The following is a 20,692-nucleotide window of genomic DNA, read 5'->3' on the forward strand; positions in this document are numbered from 1 at the left end:
ACAAAAAATATTTAATCACCCTTGGAGAGTGACAAAGCATTTTGGAAAGGACTACAAAGAAGTTGAACAGATACCCTTGTTAGTGAATATAACGAAGATATCACAAGTAAAGTCAACACATGCCCAAATGAGTATAAGAATGGTTTTGTTAGTTGCTGATATGGGCAATTTGAAGAGTTTGACACTTTGACAATCAAGGCTAGAGAGTTAACGTGTCCCAGTTCAAACAAGAAAGTCTATGCTTCTGTCAGAATCTACTTGATAAATTGGATCACTAGCTTAGTTCTTCTGACTGGGTTGTAATGTTATATCAGAAAGCAAAAAAGAAATAACCAAATGAATTCAGAGTGAGTTCAAGGTGCAACAAGGTACTAAGTTTGAATAAAGGCCCATAATGATCCCTTGAAGATACAACTGCCTGACCACTGTAGCTGTCAAAGTCATGGAGTACTGTAGCTAAATAGAAATGCCTCAAAGCTGGAAACATGGTTCCTGAGGAACCAATTAAATGACTAAAAGAAATCAATTAAAGGAAACCAACAATTTTCTTGAACAACTGAAATATGAGTAATAGACATTAGTGATGTCCATCAACTGCCAACAAAACTTTCTTCCATCAGAATAAAAGGGTAATATTTTGGTTATGAATATGGGCTGCAGCTCTTCAGGGATGAAAAACATTCTGGGAAGAAACCTGCTGTGCCTCCACCACACTGGACTGGTATTTTTCTTCATAAAATAATGATCTATCGATGAATACGCATGGTAGCCTTGTTCTTCCAAAACAGCTGAAGAAGTTTGATACAAAATCCTATGTACTATATACACTGTGAAGTATTCAATTCAATATGGAGAGCTATATTGCAAATTGTTGGTGCTCTGTCAATCTGCAAACTGAAAGACTGTCCTTTTTAAAGAACAATAACCCCAACCCTAGCTCTAAATTCTGAGAAAGAGCCCAGGAACTTAATCATATATGACATGCAAAGCAGAGACAGTCATCACTTTAGATCAGACATGTCAAACTCGCGATGTCACATGGTGTCACGCAATGTATTGGGACAGTTTTGCCATTGCCGGCCATAGGATGGGGACGGTTTCCAGATGACACATCCAGCCCATGGGCTGGTGGTCTGACACCCCTGCTTTAGATTATAAGCCATCAATATGTGTTGATATATTCATCTACTAAGCCAAGTTCTAAATTGCTTTAATATATTTTAATTTGGTAGTAAGTATTTAAAAAGAAAGCAGTCTTACTCTTGAGTCTATATGTTTAGATGTATGTGGTGTAGAGAACTTACATCATAAATCCTCATAGGTCATTAGTAAGGCCGGCAAATTGCATTTCTATAGAAAGTATTAAAAAATGAAAGTGGTAAGGCAGGAAACAGTACTGCTCAATCACACAGAACTGCTGTGTAAATATAGAGCGGGTGCACTCCAGTCTCAAGCCTGGAAAAAAACAATAGCCAGGAGTCCATTGACCAGAAAGAGCAAGAGAAAAGATTTAAAGCCTGAGGTTGATAAGACAGAGGTTTATTTATGCAATCTACATGAAGCAGATCTGCTGTGCATTTATACCTTGTTTTGTCTGCAATAAACTACTTATCTTTGAGAATCAAAACTGTTAAGCATCAGACATTACTCAGTTCTTGAATGGAACGAGAGTCATTGTCCACATGGAAGCCCTTGAAAATCACCAGAAAGCTTCAATTTGTTCAGAGTGTAGCAGCTCTTTTATTGGCTGCATGGGCAATCATAAAAATACTACACCAATGCCTGTCCTCACTTTTGAGTGTAAGGCCCTTATCATTATCTCTAAAGCCCTATATGACTTGGTGCCAAAATATCACCAAAATGTTCTCCAACCTGTCTGACTTATTTGTCCTGGAAAAAACATACCAGTAGATAGTTTTCCATTTCCCTTAAGTAGATAGTATAGTACCTACAGTTTTGAACAGCTTCCTGCTTAAAGAAATCTATGCTCGGTATGGTCTTCTGGAAACTATTAAAACAGGAGTTGATCTGGAGATCCAAGAGTGGTGTATCTCACCCAAGGGGACTGTAATTATGGATTTATGATTTAACTGGTTTTCATTTTCACCATGGACATTTTATTTCTATGTCTTCATTTCTGCAAACTGCCAAGTGTTTCAAGACTAGAGCAGGTAAGAAATCCAATAAATAATAAATAAGTATTCAAGGAAACTATTGTGAGGAACTGGCAGGATAGCAGAACACAGGAAAAGATACAGGCAATGGGTTCCTGCCAGAGGTTTAGCTCAAGAATGATCCAACAGAGGTACAGTGTGCAAGTGCAGATTCCTATTAATGTGAATCAGGTAGAACCCACTAAAAAAGAATGATGGCTTGTGTACCTGTCACCCAATGTAATGTAATGGACACCTGCAGAAGAAGTGGGGAAGAGCTTTGGCAACACAGAGCTTTCCAAGAGAGAGGCCCAGCTTAAGAGACTGCACAGTCCCGAGTTGGAGGGAAGGAGGAAGAGGTTTAGAGTTGCCATACCCTAGAACAGGGGTGGGGAATCATGCTGACTCAGGAATTCTGGGAGTTGAAGTCCACAAGTCATAAAAGAGCCAAAGTTCCCCACTCCTGCCCTAGAATCTCTTCATATATCTAGCAGCTTAGAAAGTTATGACTTTAATTTGGCAATATTCTGTCCATTAGTTGTAAGACTAGGTAACATCATCAATGCAATGGAGAATGGGATTTGTTGGCTACTTATTATATAGTGACTTGCCCTGCCAGTCCTGATGGTGTTGTGGCACTCTCTATGGTGACTCTCTGAGTATTGTTTCTTCCATAATTGTTTGTATCAGGGACCGGTTCCATGGAGGGCAGTTTTCTGCAGACCGGGGAGCACATGGTTTGGCACACTGCCTGGATACCATATGTACATGGATGGATCTTCACTTGCTTGCAGCCTGCAGACCAGAGGTTGTGGATACCTGGTTTATATGGTATATTGTTTCTCCCCCTCTCCTTTTATTAGAAGATATACGAAGAAGCACTTTTTATTGTTCTTGGAATATTTTGCTAAAGATGTTTTGAGCTTTAGTTTTTCTGACAGCATCTCTCCATTCTGGGTTACCTCTATCTATCTTTCTTGGTTATCTGACTCCTTCCACCTTCATGGTTGCATGTTTAGAAGAGCATAATTATGTTTCACACTTCCCAATTACAACAAACCTCAGTCCATCAAGCTGCAATCCTAAATAGGTTTAGTTAGCATAAATCCAGGAGATATTATACTAATTTGAACAGCACAGCCATATATAGATTTCACTTGGAAACAATCATCTCATTGAATTTATATATTTTTATTATAAAACTATAGAAAATAATTTTACACCTTCAAAATTCAATTTCTCAGAGGTTTTGATATTTTTTCCTTAGTTATCTAAGGTACATCAAGTATTGTTTCTTGCTGAATTTTATTTATAGTGGTTTTTACAAATCTTTTTCTATAATGGCAGCCACAACTGCATGATTTTTCCAATTGAAATAAAATATGCCTTTTCTATGTGGCCTATTTTAAACTGAACTCTTTCTGGATTCAAAAATTAGAATGGTCCAAGAGCTGAAAGGAAAGATCGTCTCATATCACCCTTCCCGGATTTCAGGAAGCATACTTTCTTGGTATTACCTTATACAGTTAATTTCACGAATTGGTTTACTGGCTCTCTTCCTCAAAAGATTTAAGACATGCATTATTAATTGCTTACCAGAATGAAGATTTAAAGCCTATAAATCTGATCTGCATCAAAATGTACTTTGATGCACTCATATGCACAGTTATAGCCAGACAATCAAGGCCTATTCCAGGATCTGTAATTCCATTTCTCATTTTGTTTTCTTCCTCCCTGTGCAAACATGTTTTAGATATCTTCCTTTCCCTTCCCTTCCCTTCCCTTCCCTTCCCTTCCCTTCCCTTCCCTTCCCTTCCTTTCCTTTCCTTTCCTTAATCCCACTTCTATTAATTTAATTCCAACTAAGTGAATACAGATTTTGGGCAAGGGGACACAATGTTGTTCTAAAATTGTATGAGTTTCAAAAATCTCCTTTTGTTTATGGATAGTATTATCTTCCCTACTCAGACAATAAAATCAATAATGGTACATGAGATTCTGAGGTAGTCAGAAAGAAATAATAATGTCATTTAGAAGTTTGATGTCATCTTCTCCATACTTCCACAGACAAGGAGCTATATGCTGTACATCTACATTATTCAAAGGGATATATATTTATACACATAAGTTTTTTCTTGAGACTGACAATGGTAATGAATACACAATGGGAAAAACATTCAAATAAGATTCACAGTGCCCAACTGTAAATACCAAAGAAGGTCAAAATCCCTCATCATCCCATCAAATATTTGCAAATTCCCAGAACATCTTAAAAAATAATTCTTACCTCTTTCCACATAATATCCTCCCACGTTCCATTTCTTAAAACTGAGGAAGGGAAAGACAAATGTAATTTTGTTCCTTTAAAAACAAAAGGTAACATATGACAACAACTCAGAAGGACCAAGAGAGAGAGAGAAGGTTAATTGAGCCCTAACTTGATTCTCTTCAAAATGCTCAATGGACCTGAAAACTATCTGGTCCATTGAGCTAAGTGTTTTCTACATTATGGGCAATTCAGATGCCTTCCTAATGTTTGAGATGGTTTAAATAAGTTTATGTGGATTGCTTATAATCAGAACTCCAGCTTACCCAATGTGAACCCAGGAACTTCACCATATGCTACCAGCAGACCCATTTCCAGGGCTATCTTTTCTTCATTGAATTGGCAGTGAAGGACAAGGTAGCATTCGTAAGAGTACTTCTGAATAAATGTTTCATTGGCAATCAAAGCTCCTTCATAAAATTTTATGAAGGATTTTCCTCTTGTGTTTTATCGTAACTGTTTTCCTTTTATTTTCTTTCTTTCCTGAAAACATGCATTAATGCAAGAAAATGGCATTGCTGCATATTGATTTCTGATTGGCAGAATCAAGAGCTACCCATGAGTCAGAAAACAGTCAGGCCCCATCCTTCATTAGTTCATTATTGGTGAAGTAGCTAATATACTGTGTCCTTTTCTCAGATTAATTTGAACTTTAAAAAAATGCTACTCAGTTTCTCCCTACAAATTAAGACTGTAGTCCATGAGTGGACCATTTTTTGTATTTTTAAACCTTCACTGGTAATGTTGTGCATCTTAATTAAAAAATAGCAACCTGCGCTAATATTGTAATTATTACTGCTCTCTTAGACATGGATTGCCATGTTAAAAATCACTTAAGAGAATTGATCTGAATACTGAAATCACTTACAATATGGCATTCTATATCATTAAATTCAATATACAAATTTCCATAAATGAAGAGCGGATAGTGAAATTAATGGAACTAGCACAGATGGAAAAATTGACTACTTTGAAAAAAGGTAGAAGTGTTACCTACTAGCTTTCTTACTATATGGAGACTGCTTTTGGACTTCTTGCTTGAGAAAGATAAAAATGAAGTTTTGGGTTTAGGATTTGATAATTAGATTTGTTGTGATTGTAGAAATATTGTGTATTACAAGATACATATATTGTATATTGTTAAGGTTTGTGTTTAGGTTAGGTGGTTATTTTGCTATATAGTTTTAGGATTATTTTTATTAAGTTTGTATATTGTTTATATGTTTTTGTTTTAATTTAAATATTATTTGTACCTGTACTGAAGAAAGTCAGACGTCAATCCTCCTTTGTATTCTCTTTTTTATTTTTATTACTTTTTAACTTCTTCCTCCTTTGATCTCCTCCCCTCTTTATTTAATCTTTTCTGTTTTCATTACTTTGTATTTTATCTTTCTTTGAAACTTAATAAAGCTAGTCAATGTCATTAAATTCAGTGATAATTTCCAGATAAGCACTGTGCCCTGTTGTCATTAAATCCTTTAACCCAATTGATGTTATTTCTACCTACATGAATTACACAGAAGAGTACAATATTAAATTATGCAACTAGTGATATTACTCACTGACTAGCAATAAATTGTTTCTCATATTCATTTATTTAGAACTGAATTAGCTATTACCCTAAAAGATACATACAGCAAATAATTCAGAACAACATAGCTACAGGACAAAGGCAAAGCATTATTAAAACAAATCAAAGCATGACATAATTTATATAATTTATAATAAAAACTTAATGAAAATTAGCAGCTCTTATCATAGCTTAATGCTCACAGTAAGAAGGCAAGGGATGCTGCTCTCAGTGCAAGCTATTCTCATTTACAGAATTGGGAGCTTTCTCCCGATTCTTAATCTTGGGAATCACATTATTTCGCAGTTAGCTGTAAACCAAACATTAATAAAACCAAACTAATAAGGCTATTCCTCTAGGGAGGCTATAACTCCTCCTACAGTATAATTTGTATGAGAGAAACTTAAAAGGCCTTACCTATTGTTTTCTTTTTGTTCATTGTGTTGTCAGCCTTGTGTCTTTTCTGTTGAGAAATAAAAAAACAAACATTTAGGTCAGGGGTGTCAAACTCAATTTCATTGAGGGCCGCATCAGCATTGCGGTTGCTCTCGGGGGGGAGGGCTGGGTGGGTGTGGCCAGGGTGGGTGTGGCCTACTGGGTGGGCCTGAATGAAGTGGGTGTGGCCCACTGAGTTGGCATGGTCAGCTCTACATCGTTCACTTCAAGGGTGCCTGTGGGGGCCTGGGCAGGAGTGGGACAGATCTGAGGGTCTCTGGCAGAAGGGGGTGGGACCAGGGCAAGTGCCAAGGCATAGTGCATTTCTTCATTCCTCACAAAGGCTGACACCTCCCCAGCATGCACTCAGGGGGCAGGGCCAATAGGGCAGGGGCTGGTTCCTCACTGTTTCAGGACGGCCTTGTGGAAGTAAGACTGAATGCATTTTAGCATAGATGGCCACCACAAAATTGTACATTGGCTCCCGGCCGGCCTGGGCCAGGGCCAAGGCAGAAGGGGCTGTTCCCTCACTGTTTCCAGGATGGCTTCACAGGCCACATGAAACCACTTCGCGGGCCGCATCTGGCCCCCGGGCCTTGTGTTTGACATGTCTGATTTAGGTGAATGAAAGATGAAAACTTCCAGAAAAATTAAAACAAAACATAAAAGCTTCATTATTGTTTCTAATGTGTGTTAATGGCTTAGGGAAGCCAGTTTGATTAATACTTAAGACACAGGCTAAAAGCCAGGAGACGCCCCACCTTAGGCATGAAAAGCCAGCTAGATTCATTCAGTCCATCTCGCCTCATAGGGTTGTTATTGTGAGGAAAATAAGAGGAAGAAGGAGTATTGTGTGTGTAAGCAGGCTTGAGTTATTTATAAAAATAATAAAGGCAGATATAAACAAATAAATAAGCTTTTCTTTCCAATGCATTAGTATGAATCCTTCTACAGGCAGTCCTCGACTTACAACAGTTTATTTAGTGACCGTTCAAAATTACAACGGCACTGGAAAAAGTGGCTTATGACTGATTTTCATACTTACGACCGTTGCACCATCCCCATGGTCCTGTGAAATTCAGAAGCTTAGCAACTGACTCATATTTATGACGGTCGCAGTGTCCCGAGGTCACGTGATCCCCTTTTGCAACCTTCTGACAAGCAAAGTCAATGGGGAAGCCAGATTCACTTAACAACTGTGTTATTAACTTAACAACTGCAGTGATTCACTTAACATCTGTGCCAAGAAAGGTCGTAAAATAGGGCAACATTCACTTAACAACTCTCTCACTTAGAAACAGAAATGTTGGGCTCAGTTGTAGTCATAAGTCGAGGACTACTTGTAGTTCAAGATGGAGCATTTTTTAATTCCTGTATGTAATGATTAGCAAGCACATGCATTATAGAAGGGGGAGCAAAGGGAAGTAAGCAAAAGACTTACTTCCTTTTCCCTTCCCTTCTGCTACTTTCCTTTACTCTCCTTCCTACTTCAAATCATTTTCTGGGTCACACAATAGGGCAGGAGATGGAAATCTATAACCTTCCAGATGGTTTATCTAGAACAGTGATGGTGAATCTTTTAGAGACCAAGTGCCCAAAACCCACTCTGCCCCTGGCCTGCCCCCGCTCTGCCCCCCCAGCCCACCCCATGCCCCATTCTGCCCTGCCCCGCCTGCCCGCAGGGCAACCCACCACCTCCATGGCCCACCGCAGATCCCCCAGGGGCCTAGCAGTGCCATGGCAGCCACACCTTCCGCCCATGCCCCGCAGCATCAACTGCAAGTGATATGACATGAAGGCGGAGTCTTGTCCTTGCTGCCCAGCTGCCATGTGCTTCACTGCGCTGCTCTACGCGGGCCGCATCTGGGAGCGACTCTCCTCTGGGGTGGCTGCTGGTGAGGAGGGGGCCACAGGGGGAGGCAGAGCTGGGGCAATGGCACACATGCCCCAGAGAGGGCGCCGAGTGCCGCCTTTGACACGCATGCCATAGGTTCACCACCACTGAGCTAGAATCTCAAATCCCATCAATCCCAGCCAATGTGGATGGGAATTTTATTTCAGTAATATTTGACATCCTGATATACAGAATATCTTCAGTAATATCTTCACAGCTTTTTGGCCAACCTAGCATTAAAGCAGTTGGTATAAGTGATAGAAGAACTTTCTTTTCTTTCCATAATGGGTCCATTTCTGCATAGCTGCACATGCAATTTCACACATAAAGTTCTAGAAAAATTTTCCTTATAGAATGCAAACCTTTCCATATGTTGCAATATTATCCCCAGGGAGGTTCATCGTAATTTTGAACAGTGGCTAAGTGACCAGCCTTAAGACCAGGATTACCTCCAATTATTTTCTAGTTGTCAAGCTAGTACACTCCTAGTTTATCTTGTTGTACTGTTATTTTTTAAATTAAAATATTTTTAATTTTAATCTTCAGTATCCCATTGTCTCAAACAGAAGCTATTAATAAAGTGACTTGAATAATCATGCAAGTTAAGTAGTTTTATTACAACAAATATAATGTTTCTTGCTGTAATGCAAAGGAACAGACATTTCTTCCAAAATCTAGATTTATACTCACATAATCTTCTATGATTTCTTTGATGCCAGCAACTGTTAGAATAAATAGTAATGGCACCAAGGTAGTATATCTTCCAGTTGGAGAAACCTCTGGAATTTGCTGAAAAAGAAATGTACGTATTCAGAAAAATATTCAAAGAAAGGGGATAGCAAGGCTGAAGTAAAGTATATATCACAAAAGAAAAATAGTGTTGTCTCTTAATTTCAGATGGGGGAATTAAGAGTGGCACAGATGAGTGAGGAATTTATTTTTATCTTATTTTCTTATGGTGCTTCAGCACTCAAAATAATCCCCCTTCTCTGCTGATTTATCTTGTCAAGGATCCAAAGCTGGAAAAATATGACTTGACAGAATCACTTGGGCAGAAATTTATAAAATATTTAAAATATAAACCTCCTCTGCCAGCAGCTGTTCTAAATGACCCTGTCCATACTAAGAAGTGTCATTAGCCTATAATATTGGGGCCTAACTAAAGTAACTACACTGGATTATGCGTAATCAAGGTTCAAAGCTATACTCAGACCAGATTTTTTTCTACAGTTAGATTTCCTGATGTTGTTAAACTGAAGCACACATCATCCCAGCCAAGTCAGCAATCAGAAGTGATAAGTAATAACCAGTGCTTTTTTTCTTTAAAAAAAAAAAAAGGTGCCGGAACTCACACATGTCATACAACCCGCCTTGCCTATCCTACAAGGTTCCATCCAAAAAAGGTGCCGGAACTCCATTCTGGGCATTCTATGAGAAAAAAAGCCCTGGTAATAACTGAGGCCCCCCAAATCAGGAAATACAGGCACAAAAAAGTATTGATTGACTCCTATTATTTGTTAATTAATGAGTGCTTCCTGATTGACTGGGATTACTGTCAAATGACTGCTGTCTTCTTCTTTTCTCTGACCCATACAGTTCTGAGCTTCAGCTTAAATTGTTGAACCTATATTGGAAAATCCAAATTCCGAGTCTGCTTTTGGATAAGATTGCTATTTCCAATATTTCTAGTTTTAGTTAAGCTTGCTATTTCCTGCTTTGATACTGCTAGGTTGTCAAGAGCTGGGGGGAACAACAGGAGCTTACCCCATTCCATGGCGCTCAAGTCTCGAACCTGGGCTTTCCAGCTAACAAACCATTAATCGCTGAGTCATTGAGCTGCCCCGTTGAGTATAACAATAGGCTAAAAGCATTATCATTACATTTTGTAGACTAGCATTCAATTTACCAATACCATTATGATTTAGCATAAAATGGACAAATGATCCACATTCATTTGTTGGACTACACTGAGCTCATCATGCAATGGTAAAGTCTAGACCAGGGTCTTCAAACTTGGCCCTTTTATGACTTGTGGACTTCAACTCCCAGAATTCCTCAGCCAGTGGGCCTGACTGAGGAATTCTGGGAGTTGAAGTCCACAAGTCATAAAAGGGCCAAGTTTGAAGACCCCTGGTCTAGACTTATGCAACTTCATCACTGCTACAAGAGTTGATAGACACAGATAGTTCACCTGTCGTATTAAATTAAGCTATGCATATAGTTGTTTTACTTCAATATAGACATACCTGCAGTAAGGCAATGAAGAGGAAGAAAGCATTTGCAGCTTTTCTAATCTGTTCATACAGGAATCGAGGTAGAAATGTCACCACGCTGTATTTAGCTGTGCTGTTTTGAGAAGCAAAATAAGACTTTCAAAGGTGGGAGAAGGTGAGAACATTGAGCTAACCGATTTAGCTGTGAATTGAATCATGGCCAGATAATTAGATGATTGCTTCAAATTAATACAATCACTTTTATTTAATGGTTGCTGTTTCTAGCATCTATATCTTCGGCTTTTACACATTCCCTCCTCAGTTTTTCTGTAATAAGCTTTTCAGGGCTTGCCAAGTCCAAGATCAGGGATTTACAAAATCTCTCTCTCTCTAAACCTACTAAATAAACAAACTAGGCCCAGGAAGAAAAGAGAGCACATTAGATCTAAACTGAGAATCATCACAACTAAACCAAAGAAACTAAGTAACTTCCTTACTAGATAACCTCAACAATTCTGTGACACACAAAGAGGAGGTCTCATTTCTATCACTTTCAAATCCTACAGATATTTACTATCAGAAAATCTCAGTGTTCTACTACATTAACATAGACATAGTTCTGCATCCTCGGTAGAAAGATAGGATAGGATAGGATAGGATAGGATAGGATAGGATAGGATAGCATAGCATAGCATAGCATAGCATAGCATAGCATAGCATAGCATAGCATAGCATAGCATAGCATAGCATAAAAACTTTATTGTCACTTTAAATGTATACTAATCAGCATACATTAAAATGAAATTTTGTTGCATTCAGCTCTCAGAAAAATACCATTTTGCATACACCCACATGCACAAACATATATGACACAGTGTATTCAAACAGAGACTTTCTAATTTAGCTTTTCTAAATGAACATTGTTGTTTCAGGTTTTGTTTTGTTAGTATTTGTAGTTTAATAAACAATGGATATTTCAAAAATAAATAAATAAATATAGTTCCCATTCTCAAGGCAAATATATTAGAATTCTGCTTTGCTTCCATTATGGATGGATTATTAGAGCCAGCAGGCTTTTATCTGATCGTGAACCACAACAATTTAAAAAAATCCTTTGTAAATGTAGCAAGCAAACTTCAGCACAACGGACAGTTCTTTAAGAGATTATATTTTTTTACACATTCTGCATAAGAAACAGCAGCTCACGTCAAATTATCCTTTGCCTGTACTGCCTGTAGGCCTGAACACTATATGATATGAAATGTTACCTAGTGAGAATTTTTTTTGTCTGTTGAAAATAGAAAATCAGCTGTGATTGTTCCTGCAGGTTACCAAATCATATAAAGAACTGCTTGCACGGCATCCATAATGTTTATTGCTGCTTTGGGATCTTTTTCAGCTTGAAAAAGAACAATCCTCCAATGACATTTTCAGCAAGCATTTTTAATAGAAAGGACAAATTTCCTGCAATAAATCCCAGGTACCTATAAATTGGGTCCTGGTCCAAGAGCTGGCATATTTCATCTTTCTACACTGTAACTATTGTCTTAACTATAATTTATATTTTGGCCATCTTAAAAATTGCCATTCCTACACCTGTTTTTCATTTTCAGATGTCTGGCCCAAGGTTGTACTGACTCCAATAATATGCTCAAAACAAGAATAAAAAAAAATAAGAGCAAAATCTAAAAGAAATCTATACTGGTCATTTCTAAGAATATACTGTAGAATGAAAAACACAGCACAAGAATCAGAGATCGTTTCTATATTGTCAATACATATGGCACACCTATATTGTTCAGGAGAAATAATAATAATAATAACAATAACAACAACAACAACATTGGAAGGGACCTTGGAGGTCATCTAGTCCAACCCCCTGCTCAGGTAGGAAACCCTATACCATTTCAGACAAATGGCTGTCCAGTCTCTTCTTAAAAACTTCCAGTGTTGGAGCATTCACTGCTTCTAGAGGCAGGTTGTTCCACTGGCTAATTGTTCTGTCAGGAAGTTTCTCCTTAGTTCTAGGTTGCTTTTCTCCTTGATTAGTTTCCATCCATTGCTTCTTGTCCTGCCTTCAGGTGCTTTGGAGAACAGCTTGGCTCCCTCTTCTTTGTGGCAACCCTGAGATATTGGAACACTGCTATCATGTCCCCCTTGTCCTTCTCTTCACTAAACTAGAGATATATTAATCTATATTTTGCAACACACACACACACACACACACACACGTCAGTTTTTGACTTATGGTGTCTACCTGGATAAGCCCCTGCAGTTTCTTGGCAAGATTTTTAGAAGTGTTTTGTCACTGCTTTCTTCTTTGGGCCGAGAGATTAAATGGCCGAAAGTTACCCAGCTGACTTTGTGCCCATGGCAGAATTAAAACTCATGATCTCATGATTTCTAGCCCTCAGTCACCACACCAAACTATCTCTATTATGTGTCTTTAATCTGAGTCACCAAAGACTGTCAGTTTTAAATAGCAATTACAACAAGACACTGAAAAAACTACATCCACGAATACTATATGGCACTGAAACAATTCACACGTTTTATATTAATATTTTTAAAACCTCAAAATTAAGACATCGCCAGGATTCACAAAACCAATACAAAATGAGATAGCTTGTTAGTACCAACAGGAATCAACTCTTTGCAAAAAACAAAAAAAGCAACACAGAATTTTTGTTTTTCATTTTCCATTCTTTCTTTCATCATTCATCTTTCATCAGAGCCGAGGTGGCGCAGCAGTTAGAGTGCAGTACTGCAGGCCACTTTAACTGACTGTGTTCAGCAGGTCAGCAGTTCAAATCTCACCGGCTCAAGGTTGACTCAGCCTTCCATCCTTCCGGGGTAGGTAAAATGAGGACCCAGATTGTTGGGGGCAATGTAAACATATATATATACATTGCTTACTGGTGTACACCGCTTAGAGAGTGCTTGCACTTAAAGCAGTATATAAGTCTCATAAATAAATAAATAAATAAATTTCAAATGTCTAATGCACATAAATCTAACTTCTCTGAAGCCATTGACCCTACTTTCAGGCTGCATCCTGCATTATGCTGAAAAGAAAGAATGGCTAACTTCCTTTTTTCCCCTGAAGATTTAGGGCACAGTATCTTCAAGCATTTTGAAGCACAGGTGCAGACAAGCTATAACCAGAACATTTAAAATAAGAAGCACATAGAAGAATAGTTTGTACCTGCAGATTTTAAGAAATAAGTGAAATTCATCTTGTGCTCTAAAAGAGAAAATACACTTCCGATATAGGGGAAGAATTCTGTTTTTATAACTCAGAATGGAGTGTGAATATATAAACTAGAATAGCTAACTGATCAAATGCAGACAATAACATATGAGCACATTAGCAGAAATATAATACATTTTGTTCATACTGTGAGCTTTCCAGAATCAATTGGAATTGGGCAACATCTAAAATAAATTTAGAAAGTTAAAATCACTACTGTCAAGGTCAGGCTGAGACTGTAGTCAGAACTTGTTTGTTTGCTGGACTTAAATTCTGGTCTCCAGCAAATGACCAGAACTTCTGCTAGAAGTTCTAACAGCAAAAGCCCAAAATGCAATAGACTGAACATGTTACTCAATTTAGAGATGGGAAAAAATTTGCCATGGGCTTTAATGGGAGTAACTTGATATCATCCACCAAATCAACCTCAATATGGAACATATGGACTTCTTTGTAACAGATGCATCCAAAATCATGAAATTAGGAAAAGTTGTACATAAAAAATAATTAGAACTTATAATACGCTATAAATATTAGAGGGAAGAAGATTTCAAAAAGTGAAAATCAGGAGAAATGAGTAGAATAAAATATTTATATGAAAGCAAGCATGTTATAAAGGCTATGCAGGTAGGAAAAATGCAAAAAATAAATGAAGATTTTTCTGCTGGCTATTCATTTGAAAATATGTGATGTTAACATGGGTCAAATTAATTCTTAATCATACATCTCTGATTCAGGTGGGTCAAAAAGCTACTTCCCAGGTTTTAACCAGAGACATCTATATATTTCTCACAGCCTTCTGGGTAGCTCTATCTGCCTCTAAACCTTTTTGTCTTCTATGAAGGAACCCTGAGGACACAATTGCAATGAAATTATAACAAATTATAGACAAACAAGACTTATAATTAAGTCAGATAAGGGCAAAAAGCTCCTATTCTGACACCAAGCCAACAACTCAAGAAATTTCTTACTGTTTGTCAATTATGGGGACATATGACCTCATTATTTCAACTGTCAGGCTACCAAACTATTTCCAGGTCAAAGTGAAATTGCTGGTTAGCACTCTGCAAACCCAACTTCTGACTTTCAAGATGTACATACTCATTATTCCCAACTGTCAAAACTCAATAGCACAAGACAATAGGAGATGTAATTCAATAACAACCAGAGACACAATAAAGCATAAAACTAATCTAATTTGAGGGTATCTGAAAATGCAGTTTGCTTATGGTTATTGTTTTTCACAGGAGACTTTCTCCTTACTCTGCTTGCAGCTGGATTGTTAAGGCTTACATGTAAAAATAATTTTTTTCTTTTTCTTTCTTTCTTTCTTTCTTTCTTTCTTTCTTTCTTTCTTTCTTTCTTTCTTTCTTTCTTTCTTTCTTTCCTTCCTTCCTTCTCAGTTGGACAACTCTAGTAGAAAAAGCAACCAGTTTAACTGATAAAAATAGGAAGTTTGGATATGCTGTATTACCAGCAATGAGAATCATTTTGTTCATTGACTCATTTAATTCAAATTTCATTCTTTTGTTTTTAGGTATCTGTAGTTGCTGTCAAAGAAACCATGCCAAGAAGAGAATTGTTTATGTCTAATTGTTTTTGAACACACCTTGCACAACCCTTCAGCAGGAAGAATTATCTTGTATCTTGTTCATTAAGCTTTCTGACCTCTGGCATTCTTATAATTTTGCAGTTAACTCTGAGTAAGAAAATTGATTGCTGGCAAGCAATAAAACATGACAATATTCTTCTCATTTATTTGCTTGCATTAATTAAACACCCTCACATTAGCCTATTTTTGTTGTCAGTGCACCATTAGGACTCCAAAACAATGTTCCATCTGAAAAAGCATCAATACTCAGTAAGGATGAGTTTCTATATACACGAATGATTCTTACAATATACATAACATTCTTCATCACACTGTGCTGGAGGCAATGCTATATAATTAGATCATCTTTGTCATATTCTATTAATAAAATAGAAAAGCCTCTGAAAGGAAAAGTGAAACATAGGGTTTGCTGGTATGAGTGGTCCTAACAGTGATAATGTGTGTAGACACACTTGAGTTGAAACTGACTACTAAGATGCATCTATGTAGCTTTCTTGACATCAGTGTGGAATTGGATTGCCTTTGCCTTATTCTGGGATGTTTCTCTAACTTAGTCTAGCTAACAGTCCTGATATTCCCTTGTGGCCTCCCATCAAGTTACTAACCAGGTCTGATGATACTTAATTTCTAAGTCCAAACAAAATTAACCAGATGAAACATGAGAAAAATCAACAAATGTCTGTGGTCCATGGACTTATTGCTTCTGAAAGAATCAGTCACCCATACGTGTTCTCTGTTTCAAGTATCTCAGTATTCTAAAATATTATAGTTTATTATTTATTATTAAATTTATATTCTGCCCATCTCATGGTCTGCAGTGACAATATTAACACATATAATAATCTCCTTTTTCATTTTTTTTCTTTGGGAAACAAAGATGGTATACATAATATTCCTACCCAATATAACAATCCTGTTCACCCACACTAACCCATAATTAGTTGTTATATATTGGCTAAACATATTGTATTGATCCAGCCATGTTGGTTTCTAAATCATGGCTTGTGGCTTGGCATGTTATAATCCAACCAATTGAGGTTTACTTAATATGGGATTAAGACTGGCCTAATGTCAGTCACATAGCTGAGTGAAGTTTCCCACTTTTTAAACACCCTAATCTGGGTCTCAAATTCCAGATGTTAATAGCAAACTAAGAATAAAAGCTCAACAGATAGTTATAACTTATAGATATTGATTAAATGTACAATAAAGAGAGTGAAGTATGAAGAAGTGGAATGAATAATGCAATTTAAGGCCTACAAGTGAATAAAATACCTTTATATTCAATCTTTAAAAATATATAAATTCCAATCTTTACCAAACAGGTAAGAAATATTTAAAACTGACATCTTAATCCAGAATTGTGATTGGATGTAATTATTTGTTCCAACAGATGTATGTTTTTTAATCCAGTAAATTAATATTGCTCAACCTTAGCAAGTTTAAGAGGTGTGGACTTTTAACTCCCAGAATTTCCCAGCCAGCTTAAATTTGCCAAGAATGAGAAACACTGCAGTAGGTCATTTAAAATTAATGACATTAAAACATTTTATCACAAATAGCCTACAATGTGGCTTCTCAAGGATATAACACCACATTTGCCACACGTATCAAAGACATAGAACATTGATATGCAGTTGGTCAAATCTTATCCCATTTGTAGTCAAGGCCTAAATTTAACTTCCATCTGCATGTTGCACCTGGCCTTTTCTCCCCCACCCCAGTCTTTCAATTGTTGTCAAAAGTAGGGCGCTAGCAGGGTGAAATGACATTTTCTATAAAAGGGAGTAGGGTTTTGAAAAGTTAAGATGATTCACAGTTTATTTCTAAACATAAATCATCTTATCTAAGGCTTTCATATTCTTAACTTGGGACAAAGGTAAAAGTTCCTTGACTCCCTCAGCATTCAGCCTTGTCTTGGAACTACTTTACACAAATCTTACCTCCTCTGTTTCCAGCAATAAATACAGGAACAGTATTTGGATTAGTTATGGCACTGGCTCTTGGTTTTAATCAGCTTTTTTTTTTCTTTGCAATCTCTAGAATTCACTTGGATTTTTGTTTTTTTTGTTTTTTGCTGGTTCACTTTCTACCTTGTAGCCCTTGTTGAATTAATTTCTGACTGCTTTTCTCACCACACCACAAGCTGCTTGTGAATTCAACAGCCTTGACACCTCTGAAGCAGAAACTCCCATCAGAAAATAAGAGCATGGCCTAGAAAAGGAATAGAACATTTTTGTAGCAGGGGGATGCACTGAGCAGGAAAATGCTAGGGTCTGTAGCTAAAAAGGAAATGATATGGTTGCATCACACATAAGGATGGAAGGCATCTACGTTTGATGGGAGATTTGATGCTTTTATTAGGCTTATTTTATAGTTTTCTCTACAGTTTTTTGTAGGATAAAATCATACCATAGTTATAATCAGACAGGGCTTTAGAGGCTTCAAAAATGAGAATAACAGAATAACAGAGTTGGAAGGGACTTTGGAGGTCTTCTCGTCCAACCCCCTGTTCAAGCAGGAGACCTTATACTGTTTCAGACAAATGATTGTCCAATCTCTTCTTAAAAACCTCCAGTGATGGAGCACCCACAACTTCTGCAGGCAAGTTGTTCCACTGTGGAGTGGAACTGCAAGACATTCCCTGTGGGGCTCAAGGCCACTGTAATTCCGGGACTCAGGTTCCCCACCTCTGCATTATATATCTATAGAGGCAACTTCATAGAAAGAATTAAATAAGCCCAGACAGGGAAGTTGGTACATGCCACAGGAAGATTACCTGGCATCTTAATTTGAACTAAAGATCTCAATGGCATTTGCAAAAATCACCATGAATCCCTTACTCCTTCAGGTGCAAGTTAGAACCACAGCAAATTCTTTCCATTCTTGCTGTTCAATAGAAGATTGTGGAAAGGGAGACAATCAAAATATTTTGCCATATTTTCAGCAATGATTCATTTACAACACAGCGTAAGTCATACCCAGCACCAGTTTGGCTAAGGTATCAGGCTAGAAACTGGGAGACCCTGAGTTCTAGGAGACTATGAGTATCAGTTGGGTGACCTTGGGCCAGTCACTCTCTCTCAGCCCTGGGAAGCACGCAATGACATATCACTTCCAAAAAATGTTTGCCAAGAAAACCTTTGGGACTTTCCAGTCAAAACTGTCTTGAAGGCATGCACAAATGCATGGACACATGCACATGCACAATTACACACAAACATATGAGAGATAATACATTACTGTAATGAACAGGTGTCAAACTCGATTTCATTGGGGGCTGCATCAGCATTGTGGTTGCCCTTGGGGCGGCTGGGGGTCCTGGCCGGGATGGGCGTGGCTGGGTAGTTGCGGCCCACCAAGTGGGTGTGGCCAGCTCGACATCACTTGCATCAGGGGTGTGCCTGTGGGGGCCCAGGCAAGGCTGGGAGGGATCCAGGGGGGTTGGTAGTGACAGCCACCAATTGGGCTGCCTCGCCGTGGCCCCACCGTCTGTCCCTGCCACAGCTGGGACAGGGCAGGCAGCCACAGGGCCGCCTGGTGCATCCAGCAGACCGGATGATTGCTTCCCTCCTGTGCCTCTGCTTCCACCTGTTGCTTGGGGGATGGCCTGGTGGTCACAGTGCTCAGACCCCCTTGTACTGCGCAGGCTGTGGAACCCCAGAGTGCACTAGCTGAGGGGCTGGCGGGCTGTAGCTGCTGCTGGACACTGTCAGCCTACGTGTGCTTGTTGCCTCCTATGCACATGCCAGGAGGGGTGTCTGGCCAGGCTGGGGTGGGCCGGGCAGCGGGGGCCAGTCCTTGCCATTTCTGTGCCAGCCCCACAGTCCAGATCTGGGCCCATCATGGGCCGGATCTGGTCTGCTGGGCTTCTGTTTGATATGTCTGCTGTAAAGACTCATTGTATGATATATTCTCCGACCTGCTGAGACATCTATCTGGCTAGTCTACACCTTATAGTCAATACACTAGAGCTAATATAAATTGCTTTCATGCAGTAGCTGTTAAAGTAAAGGAAAATTAAAATACATATATCTAGAAGAACTAGAGTTCCTGTATATTTAGTTGTCATTCAGTGGTCATGTATGCTTGGGAAATATCTAGCTATCTAATCTTAGGGTGACTTTCCTTGCACCACTGCAACCTGTCACAAACAAACAATGTGATGTGAGCACCATGAACCTTATTCAAACCACAGAGCTCACTAGTTATACCAGTCACGATGATTAAAGATAGGCAAATTATATTTAGTCTGCAATGCTTTCATGGGGCAGCTCACCCATAATTGCATTTCTGTAAATATTTTTTAGAAATGGATACCCAGTGTGCTGTCAACTTACAACATATGAGTGAATATGCCACAGTGCAGGGATTGGGGAAGAGAGAACAGGTGCTGTTCTCTCGGTAGCTAGGAAACAGGTTTCTATTGTCTTTCTCCTGTCAACTGCAACTTCTACTAGGAGCAGTTGGTCTTTTGGTATTCTGCTGTACATCTGGCAATATAGTTTTTTTTTTAATTTTTATTTTTAACCACCGAGACAAAACAAAACAAAGCAAAACATAATACACATACACACACAATATATACTCCTCCTTTTTTTTACAGCAATTGCGTAACGGTAATCTATTATTTACATTTCCCCCTTATTCTTCTTTAGAATATTTGTCCTTATAGCCCCGTTATTTTTTTTTTTACATTTTTCTTCCTTCATGTTCTACTTCTTACTAGGAATAATTCATATTATTATTATACATTATTATACACATATTTTCACTTTTGACCTTTCCATATTTATTCTCCTCTATTATTTCTAGTCTCCAACCAGACATACAACTTGTTCCATATTATATAATACTCTGTGTCTTCCTTTTCTTTTATCTTTTTTGTTGATTTGTCCATCTCAGCACAGTCCAGGATTTTTCTTAGGCAATATAGTTGTTTGGATTTAATTTGTCACATTTTGTGGATCAACTTTGTCAAGAAAACTTTATTTGTCAATGGCTGGTACTGTTTATGTCTCTTTAGTCCTACAAAAGTGCTGTGCAACACAATGACACTTTGGTACTTTTTAATGTGTCTCCAGGCAGAAGCACACATTCCTTGCGTTTATTAAAATACTATATCACAGAAAACAAAGCCACCCTCTCCTCAATTTTGTGAGTTAAACAATATATGGTAATGTAAGAATGGCCCCGAGGGAAACTTTTGAGGTTTCAACCAAAGGGTTATTATGAGACA

General features: G+C 38.1%; 1 protein-coding gene across 4 annotated transcripts in view; it reads right to left on the reverse strand.

Moving 5' to 3' along the window:
• The window catches only part of ATP8A2 (ATPase phospholipid transporting 8A2), a 347,289-nt gene that overhangs the window by 279,904 nt on the left and 46,693 nt on the right, over window positions 1–20,692 (reverse strand). For 3 of the 4 annotated variants that reach the window (XM_039356441.1, XM_039356469.1, XM_039356450.1), the window contains exons 3-6: window positions 10,625–10,724; window positions 9,069–9,167; window positions 6,467–6,512; window positions 4,441–4,514 (exon numbers count right to left, since the gene is read on the reverse strand). In XM_039356441.1, coding sequence (XP_039212375.1) covers window positions 4,441–4,514; window positions 6,467–6,512; window positions 9,069–9,167; window positions 10,625–10,724 — 319 coding nt within the window. The remainder of the gene's footprint in view (window positions 1–4,440; window positions 4,515–6,466; window positions 6,513–9,068; window positions 9,168–10,624; window positions 10,725–20,692) is intronic. The other variant, XM_039356458.1, reaches the window with a different exon arrangement.

This window comes from Crotalus tigris, unplaced genomic scaffold (genome assembly GCF_016545835.1).
Source record: "Crotalus tigris isolate CLP2741 ecotype Arizona unplaced genomic scaffold, ASM1654583v1 scf7180000017573.2180621, whole genome shotgun sequence".
Classification (NCBI taxonomy): domain Eukaryota; kingdom Metazoa; phylum Chordata; class Lepidosauria; order Squamata; family Viperidae; genus Crotalus; species Crotalus tigris.